The sequence below is a fragment of the Ochotona princeps genome, chromosome 19 (assembly GCF_030435755.1).
Source record: "Ochotona princeps isolate mOchPri1 chromosome 19, mOchPri1.hap1, whole genome shotgun sequence".
Taxonomy (NCBI): Eukaryota; Metazoa; Chordata; class Mammalia; order Lagomorpha; family Ochotonidae; genus Ochotona; species Ochotona princeps.
In genome coordinates, this window is record NC_080850.1 from 32,045,564 (window position 1) to 32,070,886 (window position 25,323).

Genomic DNA, 25,323 nt, shown 5'->3' on the forward strand with positions numbered 1-25,323 from the left:
CTCCTCCAGGTCTCCCACGCAGGTGCAGTGTCCCAGCACATTGGGCCGTTCTCAACTGCTTTCCCAGGCCACAAGCAGGGAGCTGGATGGGAAGTGGATCTGCCGGGATTAGAACCGGCGCCCATATGGGATCCCATGGCGTTCAAGGCGAGGACTTTAGCCGCTAGGCCACGCCGCCGGGCCCTATAAAAACAAGTTTTACCAGATTAACTTATTGCTGAAGTCCTTCCCTTCCATGCTTCCCACATACAGAAAAACATATCTCTTAATGCATGCTACTTGAGATATTGAAAAGGAATATACACTGTTAAAAATTGCACTATGTCAAGAAATAAAGCATTGTCAGTACTCCAAGAATGCTCCCTCAGTTCTAGCTTCTTTTTCTGGAGCAATGAAGCTGATTTCGTTAAAGACACAGAAAAGGCCCACCTCTCTCAGGAGAGTATGTGTGACATAATCTCATGATAACTCCGGAGAGAATGGACACATAAACCTGCAGCAACTTGGTTGTTGACCACGATGCAGAGACAGGTTGTGAGCTGTGCTGTAAGCGGAGCCTCTGCAGCAGGCATGTGCCAGAGAGCTTGCCAACCTCTCCCCTGTCCACCCTGCATCTGCTTCCAAGGTGAAGCCATTGAAGTGGGTGACACAGATCAGGAAGGGGTTACTAGCATTGTGAATGCATGACGGAGGGCCCTACTGTCCAGTTGAGGTTTTTTGATTTGTTGTTATGAAAACTAGTTTTTTTTTGAAAAACAATTTTTACAGTTAACTGTTATGCTCTATGTAATGTTCTTTTTTCATAATCTCACCACCCAACAATAAATAAAATGAGGTTAGATCACCCACAACATTGTTATTGTACTTTGCAAAAATGTTTAACCTCAGTATAACCATGAGAACACATCAGGGAAAATCCAGATGGGGATTTTGGAACATTCTGCAGCTGGCCTGCACACAGAAATGACGAAGTCATTAAAGACAATGATAGACCAAGGAGGGCAGTTATTCAAATGAAAGGAACCTAAGTCCTTGTGGGTCTGTACAGTGGGCCTGTGACCAAAAGTGTTTGTCTAAAAATGATGTTACTTAGGACACTTGATAAAATCTGAACATCTGTAGGTCATTGTGTCTGTGTTAATTTTATTTTCCACATGCAAACTTGGAGATGACAGTGTGATGCCACCATATCAAGGGAGTTAGATGCTCATGTTCCAGCCAGATAGATGGCTTGCTTCTTTTGGATCTTCACTTCCATATGGAAGCGTCATGTATAATAATAATCTGGGAGAAAGGGGCAGAGTCTGTTCTCCTGGCTGATAGTTGTGTCTTCACTGATTGTGTAGCTCTGTCCATCCACAGGTGGCAGGTGACTAGATCCCTGGGAGGGCCTCCTTTCAACCCTGGTTTAGAGTTGGCCCTGAGCAGGATTTCTTTGCATACCCACTGACCATGCATACCCCTGGGGCCTGCAACCCTTCAGTGGCCCAGATCCCCATGCTGGGAAAGGCTAGGGCCTGATCTCATGCTCGCTCTCACTGTCTTGAAACCCCTAACTACTAAACAAGTCCTGCACCCCATTTATAGTGCAGCTGGGTCCTGGATGCTGGTGGTGGGGAAAGGTGGTCCCCTCTGTAGTCCCTGACCCTGCACTGTGGTTGTCCCTGAGATCAGCCTCCCTCCCCGAGACGCTTACCCAGCTTTGTTTAGCTAAAATATGACCCCTGAGCCTTAACAGATTTCCCACCTTGCTGTCACCCTGCCCCAAACGTTGGTTTCTGCATATGCAGTTGCTTCCATTTCTGCCACCTACCCATGTTTGCCAGTCTCCCCAAGCCTAACAGGCCTTAGCAGCTGTTGTCGTCCCTCTGCACACAGACAGCTGACTTGTCTGCTGATTGTGAACCTCCCAGTAATCCAAGTGCTAATGGTATTTATTCAGTCCAGCCGCCTTAGACCTGAACAAGGTTTATTCTGATTTATAGCGTTAGAGGCGAGCTGCGTCCTTAATATCCTTCTGTTGACTTTGTCCACATCAGAGCCACTGATGTCACTGAGAGGCAAGCCAGGTTCCTGCCCATTTAACTTCCTGAAATCCCAGACATCCACCTTTGTTCTGGAACAGCCCCTCCAGGCCTGGACCACAGCTTTGGTCCAGGGTCCCAAGACTGGATGGGGATGGTGTTGGCCTGGGTGTGGTTGGCTGAGTAGAGTCACATCCTCAGGGTCTGGTCTGGCCTCTTTGGTAACACCTGCTACAGTTGCTATCTTTTGGCTCCAGTTCAATGACTGGCATGTTTGCATTCATTAGCTATTTTCTAAAAAATGATCTATTTATTTAAAGTCAGAGTCACAGAAAGGGAGAGATTGAGTTCTTCCATTTCCTGATTCACTCCTCAGATGGCTGTAATGGCTGTAATGGCTGTAATGGCTGTGACTGGGGCAGCCCAAAGCCAGGAGCTTCTTCTGGGTTTCCCACATAGGTGGCAAGGCCCAAGCATTTGTGATGTCTTCTAGTGCCTTTTCCCTCCCATTAACAGGGATGCTATGCTATCTTTGATGAAAGGCAGTTTTAGTAGTGTATACTCTGCCTCACAGAAGTGAATGATGGCCTTGCACACTCTCGACCTCACTCAGAGCTCTTTAGCCTGATACCTCCCAGAGCATGCACTGTGAGTGTTCAGAGCCTGTGGCTGAGCTGCCGGGGGGACCCCTATCCAAATAACACCAGCACTGCTGTCCCTGGTCAGATAGACCATGGGGCACCAGGGAACACAGGCCTGCTCTCCTCTTGCTCTAGGTTGGGCTTTTAGGAGGAACTAACCTTGCTAGCAGGCTGTTTTGTGGGTGTCCCAAAGAGTCAGCATGGGTGCATCATTCTAGCCAGGCAGGGCGTGACCCAGGCCACCCTCTCCTATGGTTCTGCTTGGTCAGCAGTGCTGCCATCTCTGTCCAGGCCCTTCAGCATCTTGCTGCTGGCTAAAAAGTACATTTGTCATCTAGAGTGATGGCAGCAACATGCTGGAAGCCACCAGGCTTTCCTTCTACCCTGGTTGACTTCCCTGCCCTGGACACCATCCTCATGGTTATCAGTGGGCTTCTTCTGAAGGCAGAGTGGCAGCAAATACAGGCACATGGAGCTATTCCAACTTGGCATGGGAGGTGGACCCTGACTCACTACAGCCTGCCTCCTGGGAGGAGAATGTGTCTCTGTTACTCCAGTGCAGACACCCAGACTGTGGATGCTGGGTTAGCCAATCGGCTGGGGCTATGCTGCTTGGCCCAGGCAGCAACACACTGTGTGGGCCGTCTGTGGGGCCACCTGCCTCTGTAGCTTGGACTGTGGGGGACTGGTATTGTGGCAGGTCTTACAAAGAAAGCAGCACTGGCTCTATGTGAGTGTGTCATTGTGGCCATTTTTCTTTCCTGCCACTGTCTGCCATGGATGAACACTGTCCAACATGTGCTGGCAAAGACAGGTTCAATTAGCTCAACTTCAATGAAGTGGCCACCTTGGCAAGTTGGAGCAGAGGCTGCGAATGGGCTGAGCTCCAGACCTCCTGTTCAGTACTCACCTGTGTTGCAGGAGAGAAGCTGTCAGCCAGACTCCCCTGGGGGCCTTGCACTGTCTCTAGGCTGTTTCTTGGACAGGAGGCCAGTGCTGTGGCAGACAAGTCAGCACACCCCTGTGGTTGAGCTCCAGCCAGGAGGAAGCATGGAAGGAACCAGAGGGAGCTCCCTGCTGACAACAGGGAGCTTGGCTCCTGTGTTAGGTCTGCCTTGAGCCTGGTTCCCGGCAGGAACAGAAGGGGTAGCCATCTTCTTAGGGCTGCCCTGGTCCCTGGTATCTTTAGGTTTGGCCAACTGTTGGGAAGTACCTGCTATGAGTCAGGCCCTCGTGTGTGTGTGTGTGTGTGTGTGTGTGTGTGTGTGTGTGTTTTCCTGCCTCTATTCTTTTTTCCCAATAGATTTTGCACCAGGAAGCAACTCCTTCCTTTTTATCTGGGCTCTCCTGCACTCTGCTCTCTATCCAGGATTTGGTGGGGCCTCCCCTGGTTAGGGCGGGTTGGAGTTAGGAGGAACAGGTGCTTTTTGGTTCTCCTTGGAGCTTATCTCCAAATTAAGATAAGGTGGCCAGAAATACTAAGAGACTTTGGGAGACTTTGGTGTCCTTTGTGGGTGGGTGGGACATCCCTATGTGACCTCTGGCCTAGCCTCTCCACTTGCCCCTTGGCCACAGGCTTTGTGTATGCCTTTGCTTTTGGGTTCCCTTGGGCACTATGAGTGGCTGGGGACCAGGTGTGTGTGTAGAGTGGTGGGTGTGGGGGGAGGGAGGAAGGGAAATCACCTTCCCGGGGCCTGACAGTGAGGACTACTGTGCTGAGACCTTGACCCTTGCCTGATCACTTTTGTAGGCCTAGAAGCCAGGAGCCAGCAAAAAAGCATGTACTGCCAGGTCCCTAGCTCTGTCTCTTGCCCAGTATCCTGCCCTATGGAGAGCCCCAAACCACCCCATGCTTTCATTGCAGGGATGTGGAGGGGTGCCTGTAGAATGTGGGTCCACACTGCTGCTTGGAATGAGCAGAGGTGTGGCGGATGTGGACCAGGCTGTGGTGTTGCCTGTTGGCTGGTGGCCACTCTCTAGTGGCATGCAGATGTGGTTGGATGCTCTGTGCCAGAGAAAATCCCCACAGCTGCTCTCGCAGAGTGAGTGTACATGGGCAACACCGGCTGGGCCTGGTTCAGAACTCCCCTCTCCCCCCCACCATGTGTTCATGTTCTGCCTGGGCTGTATGCTCTCTGCCTGCCTTCCTCCCACAGGCGGTTTCTCTGTGCTATTAGAGGAGGAGGCATGGGGAGAGGAATGGAGCGCTGGCCCTGGCTCTGAGAAACTCCATACCAGAGGGCTGCACACAGGGTGTGCTGTGGGTGGGATGGTGGAGAAGGGTGCATTCAGAGCCAGCCTGGGGGAGGCTTCATATGGAGGATGATAAACTGGCACCTTGCCATGAGCCTGGGCTTTGAGATGGAGGTGAGTTCCGTAGCCTGGGCCAGTGCTGCCGGCAGTTGGTTGCTGACAGGTGAGCCCTGGCCTTGGCTTTGGCCTCAGCCTGTCATCTGTGCCATGGGCATCTGTACCCAGTGGAACCCCACCAGTTAGTCTTGGTTCCCCTCACTGTTTTCTAGCTTGTCCTGATCAGGGACCACTCTCGGTTTCCTGTCTGCCCAGGAATGGCTGCTGGCCGGGCTGGGCAGAGTAGTCATGCTTTCTTGTGCTTCCTTCCACAGCAACCCAAAGGTTCAAGTAGAGGCCATTGAAGGGGGAGCCCTGCAGAAGCTGCTGGTCATCCTGGCCACAAAGCAGCCTCTCACTGCAAAGAAGAAGGTGAGTCTGTGCCCTTCTTCCTACCAAGTTCCAGCCACTGTGCAACATGGAAAGACAGGGTCTCTTCCCAGACTGTGCATGCCCCGCTGCATCCTGTCGTCTGCTGAGGCACAAGAGAGTAGTCGCACAGCCTGTCAAAGTAGGTGGCAGTTGTTAAGGTGCCTGAGGTCTGGGTGAGCTCCAGAGGTGCAGTCTTGGGCCTCACCTGCAGCTTCCTACCTGCCTCCATTTACATTCTGTCTGCCATCTGGTGAGACTGAAGGTGTCTGATGTCTCCTGGTTCTCACAGTCCTGGGTTCTAGGACACAGCTGTACCCCAGAGTGGTGGGGAGGCTGCCTCCCCTGAGTCCCAGGGGCAAGTGTATTCACTTGTTGCAGGGTCTGCTCCTCCTCCCCCAGGTCCTGTTCGCACTGTGCTCCCTGCTGCGTCACTTCCCCTATGCCCAGCAGCAGTTCCTGAAGCTCGGTGGGCTGCAGGTCCTGAGGAGTCTGGTGCAGGAGAAGAGTACGGAGGCGTTGGCTGTGCGCGTGGTCACCTTGCTCTACGACTTGGTCACCGAGAAGGTCTGTGCTGTGACTGCCTGTGCCCGCCCCCCTGACTCCCCTCGCGTGATTTTGGCTTGTTTGTGGCCTTTTTCCCTAGGCTCCCTCCCAAGTCTCCTGTGTCTTGGCTGACCAGATGGGTGGAAGTGACTTGGGGCATCAAGGAGGGTGTCCCATGAGATGTGACAATTAAACTGACATCTGAAGGCTGGGGACCAGGCAGGAGGAGTGAGACTCAGTGCCAGGATCAGATCATTTGTGGAATGAATGGTGTGTGTGTGTGCTGGGGTGGCTGAACCTGGGAGCCAGGAGACCAAAGAGTGGGGGTTGGCATGCAAGCCAATGATCCTGCAAGCCCGGAGGAGCTTCTCTGGGGGTAGGAGCTCAGAAACACAGCCCTTGAGAGCACTGGAGACCCCTTGCTTGGCACCTGAGAGGGGATGTGGCTCTCATCCCCCTTGGGTCTTTGCAAGCCCAAGAAGCATCTTAATTCAGAAGGAGAGAGGAAACCAGCCAAGCCTGGCTTTCCAATTCAGCTGCTGCAGAGCTTGGCAGGGTTCTCTTGGTTGCTTCTCCTGAGCCTCACTCTCTCAAAACAGCTTGCTGCTGATTGGTGGATCAGAGCTGAGTGTTGGTGGCTGAGGGCCCACCCCCTCTCTCTGGCCTTCACCAACTCTGTCCCCTCCCCGCCCCCAACCACTCTGGCAGGGCTGGGCTGCCCATGGTAGCCTCTGTGTCACTCTGTCTTCTCTCCCCCATCCTTTCCCCTTTTCTCTGCCTGACTTGCTTGTCTGCCTGCTTCTCTCTGCCTGGCTTGGTCTAAGCTGCAGGAATCCAGTTTCTCAGAGCAGCCAGTAGCCATGCAGTGCTCAGATCTAGTTAATCAGGCCTGGGCACAGTTGATGTCCTGGGAGCTAGCCGGCCTGGAGGAGCCCATGCTCATTGACTTCTCTTTGCCCAAGGGGACCTGATCTCTCTCATGGCTTGTGTGTCTGCTGCCCCCAGCCTGGCATCATGGGTGCTGGGGCATCACCCATCATTGACATGCCACCACCAGGTACCTGGGGTGTAATCCTTGCTGTGAACACTCATGCTTATTGAGTATGTGCTGTGTGCTGGGCACTGACTACACCTTCGTTAGTCCCCATGTCCTCCTGGTGGGTCCTGAATACTTCCCTGAAATGTGGCTGCCCAGGGTCTGAGGGAGGCCAAGTGCCAGCTCATGGGCATTTCATTCCTCAAGTTGGTGGTGGTGCAGAAATTTTAACCCGGCCTGTGTGGCCATCATTGCATGTTGGGTTAAACTCTGCGTGGTATTAAGGAGTTGCACTGGTTTCTATAACTTGTCTGCTAGGTCCAGCAGCCCTAGAGAACTGGGGTCCCTCCCCACCTTGGTTTCTCCAGCAGCTGGCACAGTGCACAGGTGTTTTGACGAGAGGTGAATGGATGAGAGAGGAGGAAGGACATGTGCAGGGAGCAGGGGACGTGTATGAAGCTCTTAGCGTAAGGTCTTCTGAGGCCCAAGGGTATGGAGGAAGAGCCTCATGGCTCACCATGGCCTTGGCTTGTGAAGGGCAGGGCTGACTGTGCTCTGTTTTTCTGCTCCCCCTTCTCCTCTGTTTGGCTTCTGGCTGTGCGGAGGGCAGATGTTTGCTGAAGAGGAAGCTGAACTGACCCAGGACACATCCCCGGAGAAGCTGCAGCAGTACCGTCAGGTGCACCTGCTGCCAGGCCTGCGGGAACAGGGCTGGTGTGAGATCACAGCACGCCTCCTAGCACTGCCTGAGCATGATGCCCGTGAGAAAGTGCTGCAGACCCTGGGTGCCCTCCTGGTCACCTGCCGGGACCACTACCGTCAGGACCTCCAGCTCAGCAGGACACTGGCCAACCTGCAGGCTGAGTACCGGGCACTGGCTGCCCTGGAGCTGCAGGAGGGTGAAGATGAGGGCTACTTCCGGGAGCTGCTGGGTTCCATTGACAGCCTGCTGAAGGAGCTGAGATAAGGCTGCCCCGACACCAGGGTTAGATGGGGGGCACCGCTCCTGAGGCTTGGGGTCACCAGCTGGAGTAGGTTTTGCAGGGGACATCTGGCAGAAAGGAGTATTTCCCACCTGGGGCATGGGTACCATCTGGGCAATATGGAGTGACTATTAAATGAAGATGTGAAGGCTGTTGTCTACTGAGTCTAAGCAGACTGGGCAGAGCTCTGTGCCTGGGCACTGCAGCTGGGATGTCTGGGGGGTCTGTCAGGGGTGTGAGTGGGTGATGGGCTGGCTGTACAGCACAGGGTGTCCATCCACAGATTCTGTGGGAAGGATGTCGGTCAGGGGTTGGAAACCTCTGGCTGTATGGCCACAGTTGTGCTGTGACCTTGAGAAGTCATTTAACTTCTCTGAGCTTCTTTCCTCTGTCAAAAGGAATGCCGTGGAAGGACAACGTTTACCTAAGACACTCCGCCAGATGTGTATGCCTGATGTGGAGCTGGTCCCTCCTCACCGCGGGTAGGAGGGAAGGTCTGGGCGATCACTCACTGTCCCCCTCCCCATGCCCAGCATTGGCTCTGGGGAAGCCCAGGCAGCTGCTGGAGCCCAAGATGGGTGGTCTTTGGGAAAAGAGTGATCTCCATGGAGTTGCTAGGGGCAGGAGGAGGGGGACAGGCACAGGACCCTCCAGACCTTGCCCCAGACTATGTACAGTGAGGCACCCCACCCTAGGTAGATGTCTCACCATCGGGGCATCCGAGCCTGGTGCGTCCTGGCCCCTACCCTGAGAGGCTGGGCTTAGGCTGGGAGCCTGCCACAGGTTGCCATGGTAACCCAGGCTCTGGGCTTTCCTGATTTGGATTCTGGTACGTTTGTTTTTCAGCCTTCCTCAATGCACCAGAGGCTAGCTCCTGCTGGTGCAGGCTCCCCGCCTGGCTCCCAGGGGTGAAGATGAGAAGTCTGGTGTGGGGCGTGCCTGTACTTTCCTGGCCAGGCCCAGCTTATGGCCATCTTGCTCCCACTGAGCTAGAGGACCCCACTGAGCCAGGAGACCTGAGGCCCAGCACTGCATGCGGGAAGCAGGCACTACTCTTAAGCCCTTGTCCTGCCCACCTCCCACCAAAGCAGAGCTGTGGCCAGTGCAGAGCCCTTCTGAGGGGTGGGGACGAGGTACAGGTGAAAGCCAGCACCCCGTCCCCTGCCCTGTGCTGTTTCCCCAGCGTAGGAGGCCTTGGGGTTCTGGCAATGGGGATACCTGACAGGCAATTACCCAGCACATTGGCTGCCTTCGAAGGGTTTCTCAGGGAGAACAGGCCTGGGACAGGCTGTGCCACTATGATCTGCCGCAGAAAGCTCAGATGTTTCCTCAAAAGGTAGGAGGCCACAGCAGAGCAAGGTAGCACTTGGGCCACTTCAGAGATGAGGTTAGCAGGTTGTCTGGGTGGACATGAGAACACGAGTGTGCAGCTTGGGGCCAGGCCCCTTCACAGATGCTGGGCAGCAACGCAGGCCTTGGGAAGGGCTTGCAGGGGCACAAGAGGCAGCAGAGGGAGGCTGGTATGGCCCCTGACATATGGAAAAGGGTCCCAGGAGAAGAGAGCAGCATACAGGTGGTCCTGGCACCTACTGCTCTGCTCTCTCACCTGCTATATAAAGTGGCTCCTCCAAAGCAGCAGGAAGCCTTGGGTCTAAGGGAAGAGCTGTTGTGACTGCAGGGTAACCTGGTCCAGCCTGGCTGCTAAATCTGCAGCCTGGATGAGGGCAGAGTTCCTCCACTGTCCCTGTCCCCTCTTCCCCTCCCCTGCAAGCCCAGGCCCTAGTAGGGAGCTGAATCTACAGCTGGTTTCTCCATGGCCTCATCCCAGTACCCCCAGGCTTCTGAGCAGAACTCCAGGGACATGCTAGCAGCTAGCAGGGGACCCAGGCAGTGGGGAGCAGGTTCTGGCTGCATCCCCAGTTCCTTAGGGACTATTGTCAGCAGGTGTGGGAGTGGCCCCTTCTGGGCCTTCTCTCTTGGGGCCACCCTGGGAACCTAGTGGCTGCTCTCTTTGCAGCTCTGTTGCATTGTGCAGGGACCACAGGCTAGAGTGGAACCATACCCAGGGGCTGGTATTCTGCTACCTGGTGGGCCTGGCAGAATGGTTGGGGGCAGCAGACCTTGTTCACTGTCAGCAGATGTGAGGGCCCTGGATTTACTGCTGCATTAATATTCACTCAGTGTTGTGTGTTGAGCTGTAATGCGTGCGAAGCCTTCAGGCTCACAGACTGGGAGGCCATGAGCCCAGCTGTCAAGCAGCTCTGGCTGCTGGGGAGGACACAGGCCAGGATGGCGAGGCCCTAGCCTCATGCAGGGCTCCAGACAGCCTTGTGGAGTCAGTGATTCCCAACTGAGATGCACATCCTGTGTCAAGAACCAGGAGATCCAGGCAGGGAGGGGCTTTGGCCCCAAGAAGCATGAGGCTGAGATCTGGGTCCCCCGGAGGACCTGTGCATGCAGCAATGCTGCTGGCAACAAGAAGCCTCAGCCTCCCACTTTGTTGGCCTGGCCCCGACAGTGCCTTCGCCCAGTGCTGCCACCACTCCTTTTCTCGGCTGGGCCCCAACTAGGCCAGCAAGTGGACAACAAAGGCGAGGCAAGGGCAGAGCCTGACAGCAGGATGCTGCAGAGTGCCGTGCTTACCAGGTGAGTGCTGTGTCAAGGGATGGGAGTGTTGCCATGACATGTGAAAGGCCTCTGAGGAGGTGCTTTGGCCATGGCTGTACGGGCAACTGGGCAAGTGCTTTGTGGGCCAAGATGTGGTCCAGGTTCTCAGGCAGGACAGATCAGGGAGATTTCAGAGCAGCCCCCATTACCAGAGCCATGGAATCAGTATCAACAAGTAGCAGCTGGGAAGTGCACTGGGAACTTGAGCTTCCCATGGTTGCTGGGGAGCAGGGAGAATGAGAGGGTGCAGCTCCTTCCCGTGGCATGGAAGAGATTCCAGGAATAAGGATGTGGATGTTTTGGGTAGCTGTTACTCTGCCACCCCAAAGCACAAACTTCCAGATCCCCCTCAACTGTGAGTAGATGGGCTAGGTGCTGGTGTAGTAGTTTAAGCCATGGCCTATATCCTCCTATATCAACATAGCAGTTCGAGACCCAGCTGCTCTGCTTCTGATCTAACTTCCTGCTAATGCATTCTGGGAAGCAGCTCGGTTCTTGAGCCTGTGCTACCACATGGGAGATCCAGATTGATTTCTGGGCTCCAAGGTTTGGCCTGGCCTAGCCTTGACTATTGTGGTCATTTGGGAAATGAACCAGCAGATGAAAATGTTGCCCTCTCCTTCCCTCCCTTCCTCCTCTCTCCCCTTTCTTTCCTCTCCCTTCAAATAGATGAAACTAGATACATAAACATGATATACCTGGGAATTGAGTAGAGAATAAACAGATCACCTGTGTGGTCCGATAAACTGTTCCCAGAAAACTCTACACCCAGGTGTTTCCATTAGCAAGTTCTGGAGTATCCAAAGTCCCCATCATTTCTTCCGGAGATGAGAAGACTTGTCTAAATTCAGGTCATTTGTGATGCCAGAGTTCTTCTGAGAGGGGAAGCCGAGGAAGCTCCCGGAGGGCAGTCTCCCTCAACAGCAGGGAAGTCAGAGGGAAGAGGAAGGCAGGCAGCGAACAGCCTGGCCAAAGCTTGGGCAGGGTTGTCCTCTACAGAGCAACAGCACTAGGAGCCCCACCCAGAGGCGCTCATCCGCTGGGGAGCTGGACGCCCGAGCACCAGATGCGCTGTGTGCAGAGCCATTGGGTGTGACACTGCCAGTGTCTGCATGGGTGGGGAGAAGAGTTTGCTGGCGTGCAGCATCCAGTCACAGCACAAACTTGGTGATTCAGTTGCAGAAGGGAAACCACCTAGAAGCCCACACCTAATGTTGGCCCTAATGGTCAGTGGAGTTGAGAGTAAGACAAGGCAAGCATGCCTTTTCTCAGAGCTGCTTTTCAAGATTGTGTTGGCAGTCCTGAGGGGTGTGTTTATGCGAGCAAGTGGAATACCAAGTGTGGGAATGGACATGGAAGACAGGAAGCTGGCTGTACTCCGGGATGACATGATTGTCAACACAAAAAATCCCGTGGAGGTTTGAAGAACTTCCCAAAACTAGCAGACAAACCTAGCAAAGCCATAGGCTACAAGGTCATTGTGCAAAAAATCAACTATTTCTAAATGCCAGGAGAGAGCAGTGAGAAGTTAAATTTAAAAGAGTGCCATTTATAATGGCCCTAGAAAATTAAATATGTGTAGGATTTTATGCTGATTCACAGTAGGTACTGAATTTGATGTTGGAAATGATAAAATACTGACGGATGGGATCAAAGAAGATCCAGATCACTGGAGAGGCTGAGTCCGTAGGCTGGGAGACTTGGCGCTGGAAGAAGCCGGGGCTCACCTTGCTGATCTGGCGTTCCTGCAATCCCAGTAGGTTTGTAGATGCCAGGAATCTCAGTCGAGAATTCGTGTGGAAAGACAAATTGGCATAGCTAAGACTATTTTTGAAAAAGGTTGGAGACGCATGCTGGTTGATTTTAGGACTCAACACAACTAGAACAGACAGGGTGACATTTGTCAGGACAGACACACAGATCAGTGAGTCACAGTTATAAACATGAGAGCCTTTTAAAAATTTCATGACAAAATGGAAATAAAAGGTAAATATTTGTTGTAAGAAAACTTCAAATTCATATATATTATTTTCATAGAGTACATTTTCTGTTACCATTTATAAAGATTTTTAAAAAAGATTGATTTTTCTTTGGAAAGGTAAATATACAGAGAGAAGCAGACACAGAAAGATCTTCCATCTGCTGATTCACTCCGCAAGTGGCTGCAACGGGTGGAACTGAGCCAATCTGAAGCCAGGAGTCAGGAGCTTCTTCAGGTCTCCCACACAGGGACAGGGTCCCAAGGGCCATGCTCTACTGCTTTCCAAGGTCACAAGCAGGGAGCTGGATAGGATCACAACCGGCGCCAAGATGGGATCCTGGACATGTTCAAGGTGAGGACCCTAGTCAACTAGGTTACCATGTCGGACCCAAAGATGATTTTTTAAAAGGTTATTTATCTATTTAAAAGGCAGAGCTACAGAAAGGGAGAGATGGAGATCTTCCATCTGCTGGTTCATTGTCCAAATGGCCACAATGGCTGGAGCTGGGCCAGTCTAAAGCCAAGAGCCAGGAGTTTCCTGCAGGTCTCCCATGTGGGTGCAGGGGCCTAAGGATGTGGGTTGCCACCTGCTCCCTTTCCAGGCTCATCAGCAGAGCTGATGGGAAGTAGAGCATCCTGGTCTCAAACATGCTGTCATTTGGGATGCTGGTACCACAGGTGGAGTCTTTACTGATTGTGCCAGCTCCTCTGTTACCTTTTTGAAAACCCTTCATCTACATAGATTCAAAAAATATTTATATCAAACTTAAAACTTTTCATTGTATTTGAAAAGCAGACTGACAATATTCTTATGTCCACTGATCCATTCCCCAGTTACCTACTACACCTGAGGCCAGGTCAGGAGGAAATCAGGAACCTAGAATTGAATTTGGCTTCTCTAACAGGTGACAAGGACACAAGTGCTTGACCACTCCTCTGCTGCCTCCCCGGATGCCCATCACCAGCCAGCTGGATCGGAAGGGGAGGGGCTGGGGCTCAAAGCACGCATTCCAGTATGGGCTACAGGCATCCCAAGCAGTGTCAATGCCCAGCCCTTAAACATACTCTAAAATACTTCCCACAAATTTTTGACATTTCCTTCTCCTCCCACCTCCTCAATTTCAGATACAGCTTATGAGTTATTTCTAGAATTTTCTGTTAATATTTTGGACCATGGTTGCTTTCAGGTAACTGCAGTCATGGAAAGCAGAATCACAGCTAAGGGGGCTACTGTACACTTACTTTTCTCAAAACTGATTTGTAAGTATTTTGTAAGGCAATCTCTCACCTGCTGGCTCACTCCCCAAACACCTGCAGTATCCCAGACAGGGCCAAACTATAGCCAGAAGCCTGGAATGCAGTCTAGGTCTCACACATGAGTGGCAGTGATGCCAGTATGTGGGCCAGCACTGCCTCCTCCGAGGGCATGGATCAGCAGGAAGCTAGAGCTGGAAGCAGAGCTGCAACTCGGATCCAGGCCCTGTGACAAACCAGCGCACCCTGCACTGATGCTGGCAAAGGCAGTTCAGTGGCGGTAAAAGGCTGGAGGCTCTTTTGTAGATGGTGTCACCACAGTGGCAGGTACAGTTCAACGTCTTAGTTACCAGGAAAATGTAAGTTAGAACACAGTCATGAGATGAAAAAGCCTCAGCCACAGAAATCCTGGCCATCTCACGTACTGCTACCCTTGGTGAGAGTGGGCACCCATGTGGGCAGTGGAGCTCAAGACGAAAAAACCATGGGGTGGCTTATTCCGAAGAAATGTGCTTGCCACACCCCACAGCCACCAAACTCCTGGGGATGTGCAAACAAGTGAATACCTGTTTTCCAAATCCTTATGTCACTTTTATCTGTTTAACAAAGAAAGGAAAACAGACCAAAGATCATAACCAACAGTGGCCCAGCACTATGCTGCCTAGGAATGGGCTGCAGGCTGAGCCTGGGGAACTCAGAAGGGCTTGTGGGGTTGGACTGGGATGCGGGACCTGCACAAAGCAGGACCTGGCAGTGGCAATGGTGCTGGCTGCCCGGCTGCATATCACCACTGAGTGCCCCATGGAGTGGGGTTACAGCACATGGATGCCAGTGTAGACACTTGTGGGGGCACAAACAATTCCTGCAAGCCCCTCCCGTCCCCTGTGTCTGAGCAGCCTGTGTGTGCTCGGTCCCTGCCACCTCCCACACCGTATCTCTGCATAAAGTCAGATGGGGCATTTACACGGTAGAAATGAGAAATGTTATTAGGGCTTAATGTTTTGCTTTTGTTGATTGTCTTGACTTCAGAAGTGATGAAGAAAATGTTAATGATGCTAATTAATCTTACAGGCGAGTTGTCTGTGGCAGTTCCATTGTCAGTAACACCAACATGTGGCTGACGCAGCTCACAGCCTCTCCCAGCTCCCGCCGCCACAGCGAGCTGTGTGGGGTTTGCTGTCTCATGGCTCCAGCCTGGCAGGAACACCTCGTAGCATCTGTCAGTGCCAGACCTGGGTACGGGTGGGAGCCTGGGGATGCCTGTGGAGACCCACACCCAGCAACACCCCACAGTTCTGCAGGGTCTGTGGTGTGGGTGCAGCTGCCCTCACCTCGTGTGACTCGTGTGCTTATTGACAACAGAACACGTGTATAGATGAGGATGGTTCAAGAGGGCCATGGGAAAATAGAGTTCAAAGTATTTTTTGGGTACAGAACTCTTTATAAAATGTAGAACATGTGTATTGTAAGAAACCTACCTACACATGGATTTTGGAATTGTCTCACTTGTACTTTTTTGGTTTTTTTATTTATATTGGAAAGTCAGATATACAGAGAAGGAGAGACAGATCTTCCATCCACTGATTTACTCCCCAAGTGGCATCAATGACCAGAGCTTAGCTGATCCGAAGCCAGGAGCGTCTAACCAGGTCTCCCACGCAGGTGCAGGGTTCCAAGGCTTTGGGCCGTCCTTGACTGTTCTCCCAGGCCACAAGCAGGAGGGAGCTGGATGGGAAACAGGGCTGCTGGAATTAGAACTGGAGCCCATATGGGATCCTGGTGCATGCAAGGTGAGAACTTTAGTCACTAGGCTATAGCGCCGGGCCCCTCACCTGTGCCTTTAATTCCGTTATCCAGGAGCCTCTCCAAGCTTCCCGATGGGATGGCTGTCCTCTCTTGGCATACCACCTGGGCCAACTTGCAACTGATGTGTGTGTGCCTGAAGGCTGATGTGGCTGCACCCAGTGGAGGCCCTGACCCATAGCCTCACAGTTGAGGGGAGAGCAAGCTGGCAGAGGCAACGACAGCTCAAAAAGGTGGGCACGGCGAGGGCACGGCTGTGAGGTAAGGGCCTTGCCAGGGTGGCAAGGGCCACCTGGCAGGGAACCACACTGGCTAAAGGAGCACTGGAAGGGCTTGCCTCTGGCTCAGACCTGAGGGGCCGAGTGGCTGTACCGTGCCCTCCACTGCCTCTGGTAAGGATCTGGGGAATTTCCTTCTTGGGAGGTCGCCAAGGCTGTTTGCAGTAAGTGTGTTGTCTGTCCTGGGTGAGGTGCAGGCAAGGTGGTGCCCTGAGCAGATGACAGAGAAGGCCATGGGCAGGTCAGGTTTCCTTGACGTACTGCTTCAGGTCCAGGTCTAAGGACACCACAGCAGGTTACAGGGTGGCGGGGCAGGCCCTTTGTTGCCAGCGTTTTCCCTGAAATGTTTAAGTAGATCACCTGACAACTATTTGTCTAGTCCTAGCCAGGCCCTATGCCAGACAAAGGCAGCAACAAGGCCAAGGCCAGCCCTGGGGAGCAAGGGTGGCTGCGGCTCAGGGATGGCTTTTGTTGATGTGCCAAGGGTGCCCACAGGCCTGTGCTTGCATCTGCGCAGTCCTCCTAGGACTGCAGAAGTTAGCACAGGTCAGACCCGCCCAGTTCACAGCAGCCTTGGGCTTGGGTTGGGCATCTGATGAAGCTGGTGGATGTGTGGGTTGTGAACAGGGTGTCCTAGGAGGAAGGATCCAGTTTGGATGCATGTGGCGTGGCAGCCACACAGATGCTGGGCTGCCAGTGTGGCAGGTAGGTCCACTAGGTTCTTATGTGGAAGCTCCACTGGTCAGCTGCTTGTGCAGGAGACTGAGGGGCCTCTGCAGGAATGCAAGTAAGGCTGAGTCCATGGACAATGAGACATCAGGGTCTGGTGGACATAGTTGCCATCACTGGTAATAAAAACAAGATGATGTCCCCATGTCAGCAAGTGGGAGTGATGAGTAAAAGCCACACCCACCTGGCCCTGCTTGGGGAAGCAGCAGATCACCCAGCATCTCCCAGTGCCCAGGGCCTTGGTGATGTGGTGGGGACAAGCTGAGTGCTCATGGTGCATGTGGAGTTACAGCTGTGTAGAACCCATCAGTGCTGGGTGGACAGGGTAGGGACCTTGGCCACCAGCTATCTCAGGAAGAGTGCACTCCAGGTGGGGGCACCACACGCCAGAAACTAAGAAAGGCTGAGGGAGCAAGAGTCCCAGGAATGTGGAAGCCAGTGGAAGAGCTCAGCTCAGACCACGACTTCTTTGATGGAGGGAGCAGGTGTGAGGGTAAGTTGCTGCAATTTCTTGGCGCTGGGTCTCACCACTGGCACATATCTGCTAGTTCAAGCCCCAAATGCTCATGGGAGCCATACGGGTGCTGACCGACCAGGGTCTGCTTTGTTACGAAGCAGGAGTTGGGAGCCCAAGCAGCTATAGGCCTTGCACTGGAGCATGGGTCATAGCATCCCACCAGCGTCTTCAGTGCCAGGCTAATGCTCACGCTGAAGGCTGTGGCTCCTATGAGCCGGCTGCTGTCACTGGAATCATGCATTGCCAGGAAGCCAGCCACCACAGTGTGCTGCATGGAGGGAACTGAGGCCACCTGCCCACAGCCACGTGAGTGAGCCAGGAAGCAAACCCAGCCCCCGTGGGTCTCAGCTGACATCTTAGCTACTTCCTAATGGGGCCACCATCAGCCACCCAGTCGAGCTGCCCCAGGATACTTGAGCTTGAGGAACTGGGAGGTAAAAATTTAGTTCTGAGCCACTATGTGGTGGGATGATCTGTCATCCAATAATTGCAGTGAGGTGCTGAGAGCAGGCACTTGCAAACAGACTGTGCTAAATGCTGTCAGGAGTGACAGCAGGGGATGAGGGGAGGGGGAGAGCAGGGAGGACTGTGGACGATGAGTCTGAGATTTCAGCAACACCCAAGTGGAGACCTGAAATCAGCAGCGTTTGGTGGAGAACAGAACGATAGAGCTCTCCCTCCCCCCCAGCTGGTCAAAGAGCACAGGAGCCCAGATTCCAGAAGTCAGGAGGAGCCTTCTGGAAGGTAAGAGGTACTCGGGGCCACTGTTTGGAGAGAGCCAGTCTGCCTGGTGGCACACAAGTTGTCAGCTTGCCAAGGGACATGCAGCACCTTGGGCAAGCTGAGAGGGCGGAGTGAAGACAGTAGGCACAGGGAGAGGGATTGAGGGGCCGGCAGCGCTGGGGCAGGGGGCTCAGGGTGCCAGGGTTTGATGAGAAGGTCAGACCTGTGTGCTGCCAAGGTGTGTGATGGCAGACTCCCCACCCCCAGGACAGACTGACTGCTCCTGTGGAAGGCAGAGAACACCACTGAGGATCAGTTTCATAGTGGATTTTATTGGGGAAAGTTAGTGTAAAAAACATTCGAAATCAAAATTTAAATAAGACAGTAAAATTATACCTTGCAGCTCTAGTGATTGCTACAGTAATCACAAATACAGTAAAGGATAAATCACGGCCTAAGCAACCTCCCCTTGGGCTGCCACAGGCCCAAGGCAGGGCCCAGTGCTGCACTGGCAGGAAGGGGGAGGTGTGTTTTGATTACAGCACCACTACCTGCTAGCTGGGAGAAGCAACTTCATGAAAGCCCCTCAGCAGAGTGTGTTAGTCATTGCCACAGAGAGCCGTCATTGTCATGACAATGTTTCTTACCATCAGCCACGCCCCCAGCCCTTCCTTCCCAGGACTCCTCCCGAGGGATGCCCAGGTTGTTGACCAAAGTCACCTTTGAAGCCAGGCGAGCCTGCCTACATCGGGGGCTACTAAGAGCCACACTCTCCTACCACCACCAAGAAAATGGGCATCAGAATTTGGCCAAGAGTATCACTAACTAGAATACGTGGAATTCTCTTTGGTTATGGTATTTTTTTTCAACTTATAGATATAAAAAATATAGCTAGAAATATGCTCCTGAATTCTAAAAGCACTTTTGGCCAACTTAAAACACAAATATGTCTTTGCAAAATTTGCTGCCTTTGCAGGGTTCAAAATGTGCCTACATACGGTGGACTCTAAAGGCAGCATCTACTTAGCAAACCCACTGGGGAAAGAATAGTGACTGAGCTCCAGGAGCCCTGAGGGACCTGTGGCAGCTGGCGTGGCTCTGGATTAGATGCTGTCCATGGCTTTGAACTCACTGAGGGCCTGCACGGGGTTGACATGCTTCTTTTGAGATGCCCGTTTAATCTTGGTCTGTGTCTCATCCTGCTTCTCTCTCTTCACCAAGGGCTTTTTCTCAGGAGCCTTCATCTTCCAAGACACAGCAGGCAGGTTGAGTGACGCCATTCCCTGAGATTTCTGGTACTTGGTGGAGGCCACGTAGGACGCCTTCACTGTCTGCACCACAGCATTCATCAGATTCTTGGCTGCCTGGATCAGGGACATGGCGCTGTCCACCTGCAAGGTGAGAGCAGTGGTGAGGGACATGTGGGGGCCTGATAGCAGAGGGCATTGCAGGCCCTTGGAAGAAGTAAAGAGTGGTAACAACACCCCAAGGCACTGGCATTTGCCTGTCCCCCGAAAGTGGTGGGGTTAAGAGCTATCACCCATGTCACTAGCATCAATGGAGTAGAAAGACCAGAATGGGATGCGCCCTGTATCCCCCAGCTGCTTCATGGGGAGTCTCCCCTGTCACTTCCTGAGACAGGCAGCTATATAACATCACCACAGTGCCAGTGATTTTCTCTGCTTAGCATGCTTAGTGTTTCTTTGAAAGAAAATGAAGTGGGTTGAGCCAAAGCCATGGGGCTCCGCAGGGCTGTATCCCCGAGGCCATGGCAGGACCCCATGGGGACACCACTGGGGCACCCAGAGGGGATGAGGTTAGAGAAAGCAGTTTGTCTATGCCTATTTGGCTGGTTTAAACAGCCTTAACCCTGGGGTGGGGAGCAGGACAAGGAAGAAAGACTTGTTTTCCTAGTAACTGGCATACAACAGGGGGAGACAAGTCCATGCAAAGGGTCCAGCTGTGTGCCTTGGCCGTCTGTTCACAGGTAGCTCACCCCAGAGACGACGAGCTCTCCACCAAGGTTCTGCACCTCCGCCTTGACCTTGCTGCAGATGTTGAGCTGGTGGCAGTAGAGGGCGATGCGCTGCAGGTAGGCCAGCAGGTCCTGCTTGCAGGCCGAATCCGGGCACTGGAGGGAGAGGGAGCTTAGCACCAAGCACTGGTGGTCCTAACACCACCCCAGGGCAGTGAGGGGTCCTTCCTTCCTTCCTTCCTCCTTCCCTCCCTCCCCCCCTTCTTTCCTTCCTTCCTTCCTTCGCCTTAGAGCTACCTGGGAAGGTTTTGCCAAGAGGGTGGCAGGTGGGACTGTCCGGGTGTGACAGCAAACATCTTAAAAGCCTGGGCACCCAGAAACCAGGCTGGGGCCTGATTCTAGAAAGCCTCCCCTGAAGCAAGGAAGCACCATGCAGACTGGCTCGTGGAGGCCAGAGCCTGTGGGACATGGACTGCGGGTGCTGTAGAATAGGTAGAGGCAGCTGTCACTCACCCTGTGGTATAAAGGGCAGCTGAGAGGAAGACTGAAAAATAACTTCAGAGGGCTGGAGCACCAAGGAAATGTGCTCTGACCTTCCCTAGGGAAGAGCTAGTGGCAGCCCTCTGGTCAGAGTGTACAGGGCCTCACACCTCAAGTTGGCAAAACAAAAGGCTCTCTTAAAACCCACGCCGGAGTCGTGGAGCAGGAGAGCGAGCAGCAGCAATTCTGAAAAGTGAGGCACACGAGTGGACATGGCAGGCTGCCCAAACACCACTCACATGGTCTGCGATCGTGCGGCCAAGCTTATCCATCCGGGACCCCGCCTCTGCAATCTTCTTGGCAGCACTAATCACGTCGGATGTGTTCTTGAGTGGCCCTTTGCCTCTGAAAAGAGAGGACACGATGGCTGTAGACAGAGCACCCGTAACGAGGTGAGTGGACAACACATGGTGTCTGCCAGCGGGCAGGCGTGGCTCACCGGGTGAAGTCGGTCATCTCCATCATGATCATACACATCTGCTTGGCCAGCACAATGATGTCGTTGCCACTGTCATCCCACTTGGACACCTCGGCATCCAGCTTGCTCTTCTCCTCCTGGAAGCTGGCCACCTGCTCGGCTATCTTTGCTTTCTGCTCCTGGGGAAGCTGTGCCATGATTGCCTACAACAGTAAGTGCCATTACAGTGAGGACACAAGTTGTCACAGCACATTAGCCACACCATTTACAACAGGTGGGAGCATGCCTCAGGAAGCGCCATTCTACCCAAAAGGCCGTTTCTTCTCATTTTCACAGAAGTTTAACATAGCCTGAATTCCTGACCCACTCTGAAGAACACATTTCCGCGTGTAGGCAAACAGTGCAGGGGGGGGGGGGTCTGATGTGGTGGCTCTGTCATGGCCTCTGCATGAGACTGGTACCCTGACAAGTCCCTGCCTCAGGCTCCTGCAGTGGAGACAGGAAGTAAGAGGAGGGGCTGGTGACTACCTGCCATCCCTCCCACTCTTCCAGGTTTGTGTCTGCTGAATGGAAGGCAAGCTGAGGAGAAGCTGACCTGCAGCTGCATGACCCGGCACAGGACTGTGTTAAAGGGGCCTGTTGGCCAAGGGTCAGGCCACCTCCCTCCTTTGCACCCAAGATGCTCACCGTTCAACATGCAAGATTTCCAAGGACAGGAAAAACAGACTCCTTAGAAACATTTCTTGGCATCCTCCCAGAAGCGTAAATTCTATTGATTGAAGACTTAATGACTCAAATGAATGCAACGGCTCTGACTGCTTTCTTTAATGCACCACTGTTATTTTCCTAAACTCATGCATAATTCAGTATCTCCCACCCATGGTATAAGTACACAGGGCCAAGACAGCATCTCTGTGAAGTTCCACAACTTGTAACACACATGGCACTGACTGGGTCCCCGCCTACCTCGGCTGACCCACAGGAGTCACAACAGACTAGGAAGAATGAGCTCGGCACCAGCTTGCCCTCCGGGAGAGGCCCAGGGGGCCTGCAGAGCACACAAGCCCGTCCTTACCCGGGCACTCTGGCCGGCTATCAGCTGGTCATCTTCAGTCTGGACGCTTGTCCTGCTTCTGACATCAAAATCTTCCGTCTCAAAGTCAGAGTCGTCCAGCTCCTCTGGGGTCTGCAGCAGAGAGAGATGGGCACAGATGCAGAACGCTGGTTTGAGTACACAGCACCAGAGCTGTAGATGGTTAGTCACTCACCATGCATCGAGTGAGTGAGTGCGGCAAGGTGCGCAGAGCAGGCAGCCTGGCTGCTGCTAGCCAGTTAGGGATCAGTGTCTACCACTAAGCAGTGGCTGTAGTACAAAATGTCTAAGTGAAAACATTGTTGATTAAAGAGGAAGAGTGAGTTAGCTCCCATCGGAGGTTTATTCCACAAATGCCTTGTTAGCAGGAAGCTGGACTCGGGAGACAGTGCTGGGACTTAAACCCTTACTCTGGGGTAGGGGGTGTGATGTTGTCTTAACTGTTCCAGGTTTCACATTTAAAAATATACCTCCCAATATCTGAATCTAAGGCAAAGGTGAGAATTATTTTTGAGGGGAGAGATGCTGTCTGAAATAGAGGTGTTTTATCCAGCATTAAGCAGGTAAGTAGTTCTCTTACAGCCCCAGAGACCTAAGGAGTAAGATGGGTGAAAGACACCTACAGGTGTCTGAGGGACAGCACACAGCAGGTCCCGGCTGACAGGAGGCTGCTTGTGGCTTTGTGAAATATGGTTCTTTGCAGAAACAAGCAGGCTACATGGCTAATTTCACCTGGAGGGAGTTAGCAGTGAAGTGTGGCAGATGCAGCCCTCATCTACACCAGGACCTCAGCTGAGCCCAGCTTGAGGGCCTGCTGTGGGGCGTCAACCAAAACCAACAGGGACACGCAGGCACTTACACCTCTGCTGGGCCTGTCCCTGAGGAGCTGAGGTGGCGGCAGGGTGGAGGTAAGAAAAGCTAGCAGAGAGCCCCAGAACACTTCCACCGACCCTGCAATCTTCCTCATTGGCTGGCACAAACCCAAGGCACCATCAGTGGCTAGACGTGCTGGGAGCTGTTCTGAGGAGGACCTCAATGTTTTCTCCACCTCCTTGCAGGAAGGTGGAGGACAAGGTCCCAGGTGCAGCAAGGCATTAACAGCCTCGGGACCAGCGGAAGTCACAAGAAGGTTGGCAGAATGGGTAGCAGGCAGAGACCCCTTGTGGGCTCAGGACAGCTACCACCAAATTCAGCAGGAGAATGGGACTGCCCAAGACTGTGGGTTACAAGGCAAGAGTGAGGAAGTGAGGCAGGAGCTGGCCTTCCTCTTCTCCGAGGCCTCCCTCCCCATCCCAGGCTGGCCAAGCCACTGCCCTGCAAGGCTTCCTCCCCTAGTGGTTCTGCCATAGCACGGAGAAACCGCAATCATGTGCCAGGTCCTGGACAAACATATGACCTACATTTTAGCTGAGGTACAGCATCAAAGCCAGCACCATGACCACTTTAGAAAGCCCAGCACATCTTGGGGGCCCCTGCCTCCTGTGCCAGCTCTGGGACATGCTGTCCCTACAACTCCCATGGGGCCCTGAACGCAGCGTGGCTGGCTCGCTCTGGCTCAGCCCCATCGGAAGCTACTCGTATCCTGTGTAAGGATGGCATGGAAAGGATTTTTGAAAAAACAGCTATGTGTCCTACATGGCTGTCTCACACACCTAAGTTAGAGCTGCTGGTTTTCTCTTATATATTCAGACTCGCCTCCAGTGGATGCAGTCCTTTTTAGCACAGCAGCAGGAACAGGAAAGGCAAAAGCCTTCACCATTTGACTGTTCACAGCTCCAAAACAGCCATTTTGGCCGGGGGCCTGCAGGAGCAGCCAGCTGCCCACTTGGCCACCTTCAGCAGCTCTCTCCCCTAACCTGACACGCAGAGCAGCCTGTCCCAGGCATTTCTACTCTACAAACAAGGGGATCAGCATCTTGCTCCCATGCTGGTGGCCTCTTGCCAGGTGATGTTCTGGTGAGGCCAGGCGGGATGGAATCCCTGTCTGCTGCAGGGAAACCACAGGACAGAAATGAATGCCTGGACCCAGCTAGATCACCAGCACAGCCTAGGAGCTATATTCCAAGTGCTGGCTCCACAGCTGGGTCAGGGCTTGGTTACACTCCCAGTCAGACCTGGGGACAGTAGGCCCCACCCTCAGATTCATGAACAACAGGCCTGCGCTCTGGGCATTCTAGCAGGACATGGCTGCCCAAGGAGAGCTGGCTGGAGACTAGGCCCGGTTCCCAGGGATGCATCCCTGGGGCTGTTCATTTCTGGAATCCCTCTGTCATGAAGGCCAGAGGGGGTCAAAGACAGTCTTGTGGGCCCAGAACAGCTGGGAGTTCCATTCTGCTGTGGGGAAAGCAGCTCAATGCTTAAGCGACAAGCCAGGAATACTGCTAGGGCCGAGAGCCCTACCCTTGCCTGAACACAGGGGTTCCTTCCTGTCTGTCCATGGCTCTTCCCAAGAGGGAACAGCTCCTCCAAAACCACCTCAAGAACCTTCCTTCTCTGTGCTCTTAACCCGCTCCCCTAGGCTTCCCACTGGGGGGATGTCTACTTTTATCAGGGTCGACTCATGCTTGCACCCCTTCTCAGCCCAAGCTCGGGCTCCTGCAACTAACTTGTTTTAGGTAGCATGATCAAACATATCTCATTCTAACAGCCCTCAGATTCTCGGAGTGAATATACTGCCACTGTGTCTGCCAACTTCCACAATGACACATTGCTCAGGCTGAAAAACCATCTGACGCAGCTGCTCACCCTGATCATCAGCACCGCTTTCCTGATGTCCCGGATGCCGTCGTACACCAGGCGGGAGGCATCAATGAACTCGTTCTCATCCATGGGCTGGGCAGGGTCTGAGCTGAGGGCCTCCACCGCAGCCTCGACTTGCTCGGTGAAGCGTGGCATGACTGCGGAGGACAAAGCATAGTTGACGCGCTGGTTGGGCACCCTGGCACCCTCGAATCCCTCCCCAGCCTTGCTTGAGTCACCCACAGATTGTGGGCTGGTGGAAAAGGACTCTGCCTCCAGCAGGGGAAGGGCGTTTGTGGTTGAAATAAACATGGTACGTGAGCCTTAAGTCATCTCCTTGGGCGCTGCCTGGATCGGGGTGTGGGTGGTGAAGAGCATCAAGTGGGACTCATTCTTGCTTTAGAATGGGACCCGGTGTAGTACTGATTCACTGACAGGAGACAGCACGCCAAGTTCATCTCAAACGGTATGTTTGGAGTCAATTGTGTGACACTCCCCGAGATGTGTGTGCAGAAAAATAAGATTGTGAGGCCTGAATCTAACCTCTTCTTTCTCCCAAGTCTAGTAAGCCCAACTGAGCTCTGCAGTTCTGAACCCCTAACCTAACTACAGTGCCTGGGCTAACAACACAGCCTGACTCACAGCACTGGTGAGCACT

At 53.3% G+C, this 25,323-nt stretch overlaps 2 protein-coding genes and 1 long non-coding RNA gene across 3 annotated transcripts in view; 2 read left to right on the forward strand and 1 right to left on the reverse strand.

The window, feature by feature from the left end:
• Positions 1-8,099, forward strand: part of SIL1 (SIL1 nucleotide exchange factor) — a 234,699-nt gene extending 226,600 nt beyond the window's left edge. The window contains exons 8-10 of the mRNA XM_058677311.1: positions 5,290-5,386; positions 5,786-5,950; positions 7,576-8,099. Coding sequence (XP_058533294.1) covers positions 5,290-5,386; positions 5,786-5,950; positions 7,576-7,932 — 619 coding nt within the window. The 3' untranslated portion in view covers positions 7,933-8,099. The remainder of the gene's footprint in view (positions 1-5,289; positions 5,387-5,785; positions 5,951-7,575) is intronic.
• A 1,803-nt stretch (positions 8,100-9,902) lies between these two features.
• On the forward strand, positions 9,903-13,840 carry LOC131482667 (uncharacterized). The gene is made up of 2 exons (XR_009247214.1): positions 9,903-10,594; positions 12,714-13,840. It is a non-coding gene; the product is annotated as an uncharacterized LOC131482667 (long non-coding RNA).
• A 4,790-nt stretch (positions 13,841-18,630) lies between these two features.
• The window catches only part of CTNNA1 (catenin alpha 1), a 153,543-nt gene continuing 146,850 nt past the window's right edge, over positions 18,631-25,323 (reverse strand). The window contains exons 13-18 of the mRNA XM_004586458.2: positions 24,672-24,823; positions 21,909-22,019; positions 20,855-21,036; positions 20,655-20,760; positions 19,897-20,031; positions 18,631-19,291 (exon numbers count right to left, since the gene is read on the reverse strand). Of these exons, the coding sequence (XP_004586515.1) occupies positions 19,004-19,291; positions 19,897-20,031; positions 20,655-20,760; positions 20,855-21,036; positions 21,909-22,019; positions 24,672-24,823 (974 nt within the window). The 3' untranslated portion in view covers positions 18,631-19,003. The remainder of the gene's footprint in view (positions 19,292-19,896; positions 20,032-20,654; positions 20,761-20,854; positions 21,037-21,908; positions 22,020-24,671; positions 24,824-25,323) is intronic.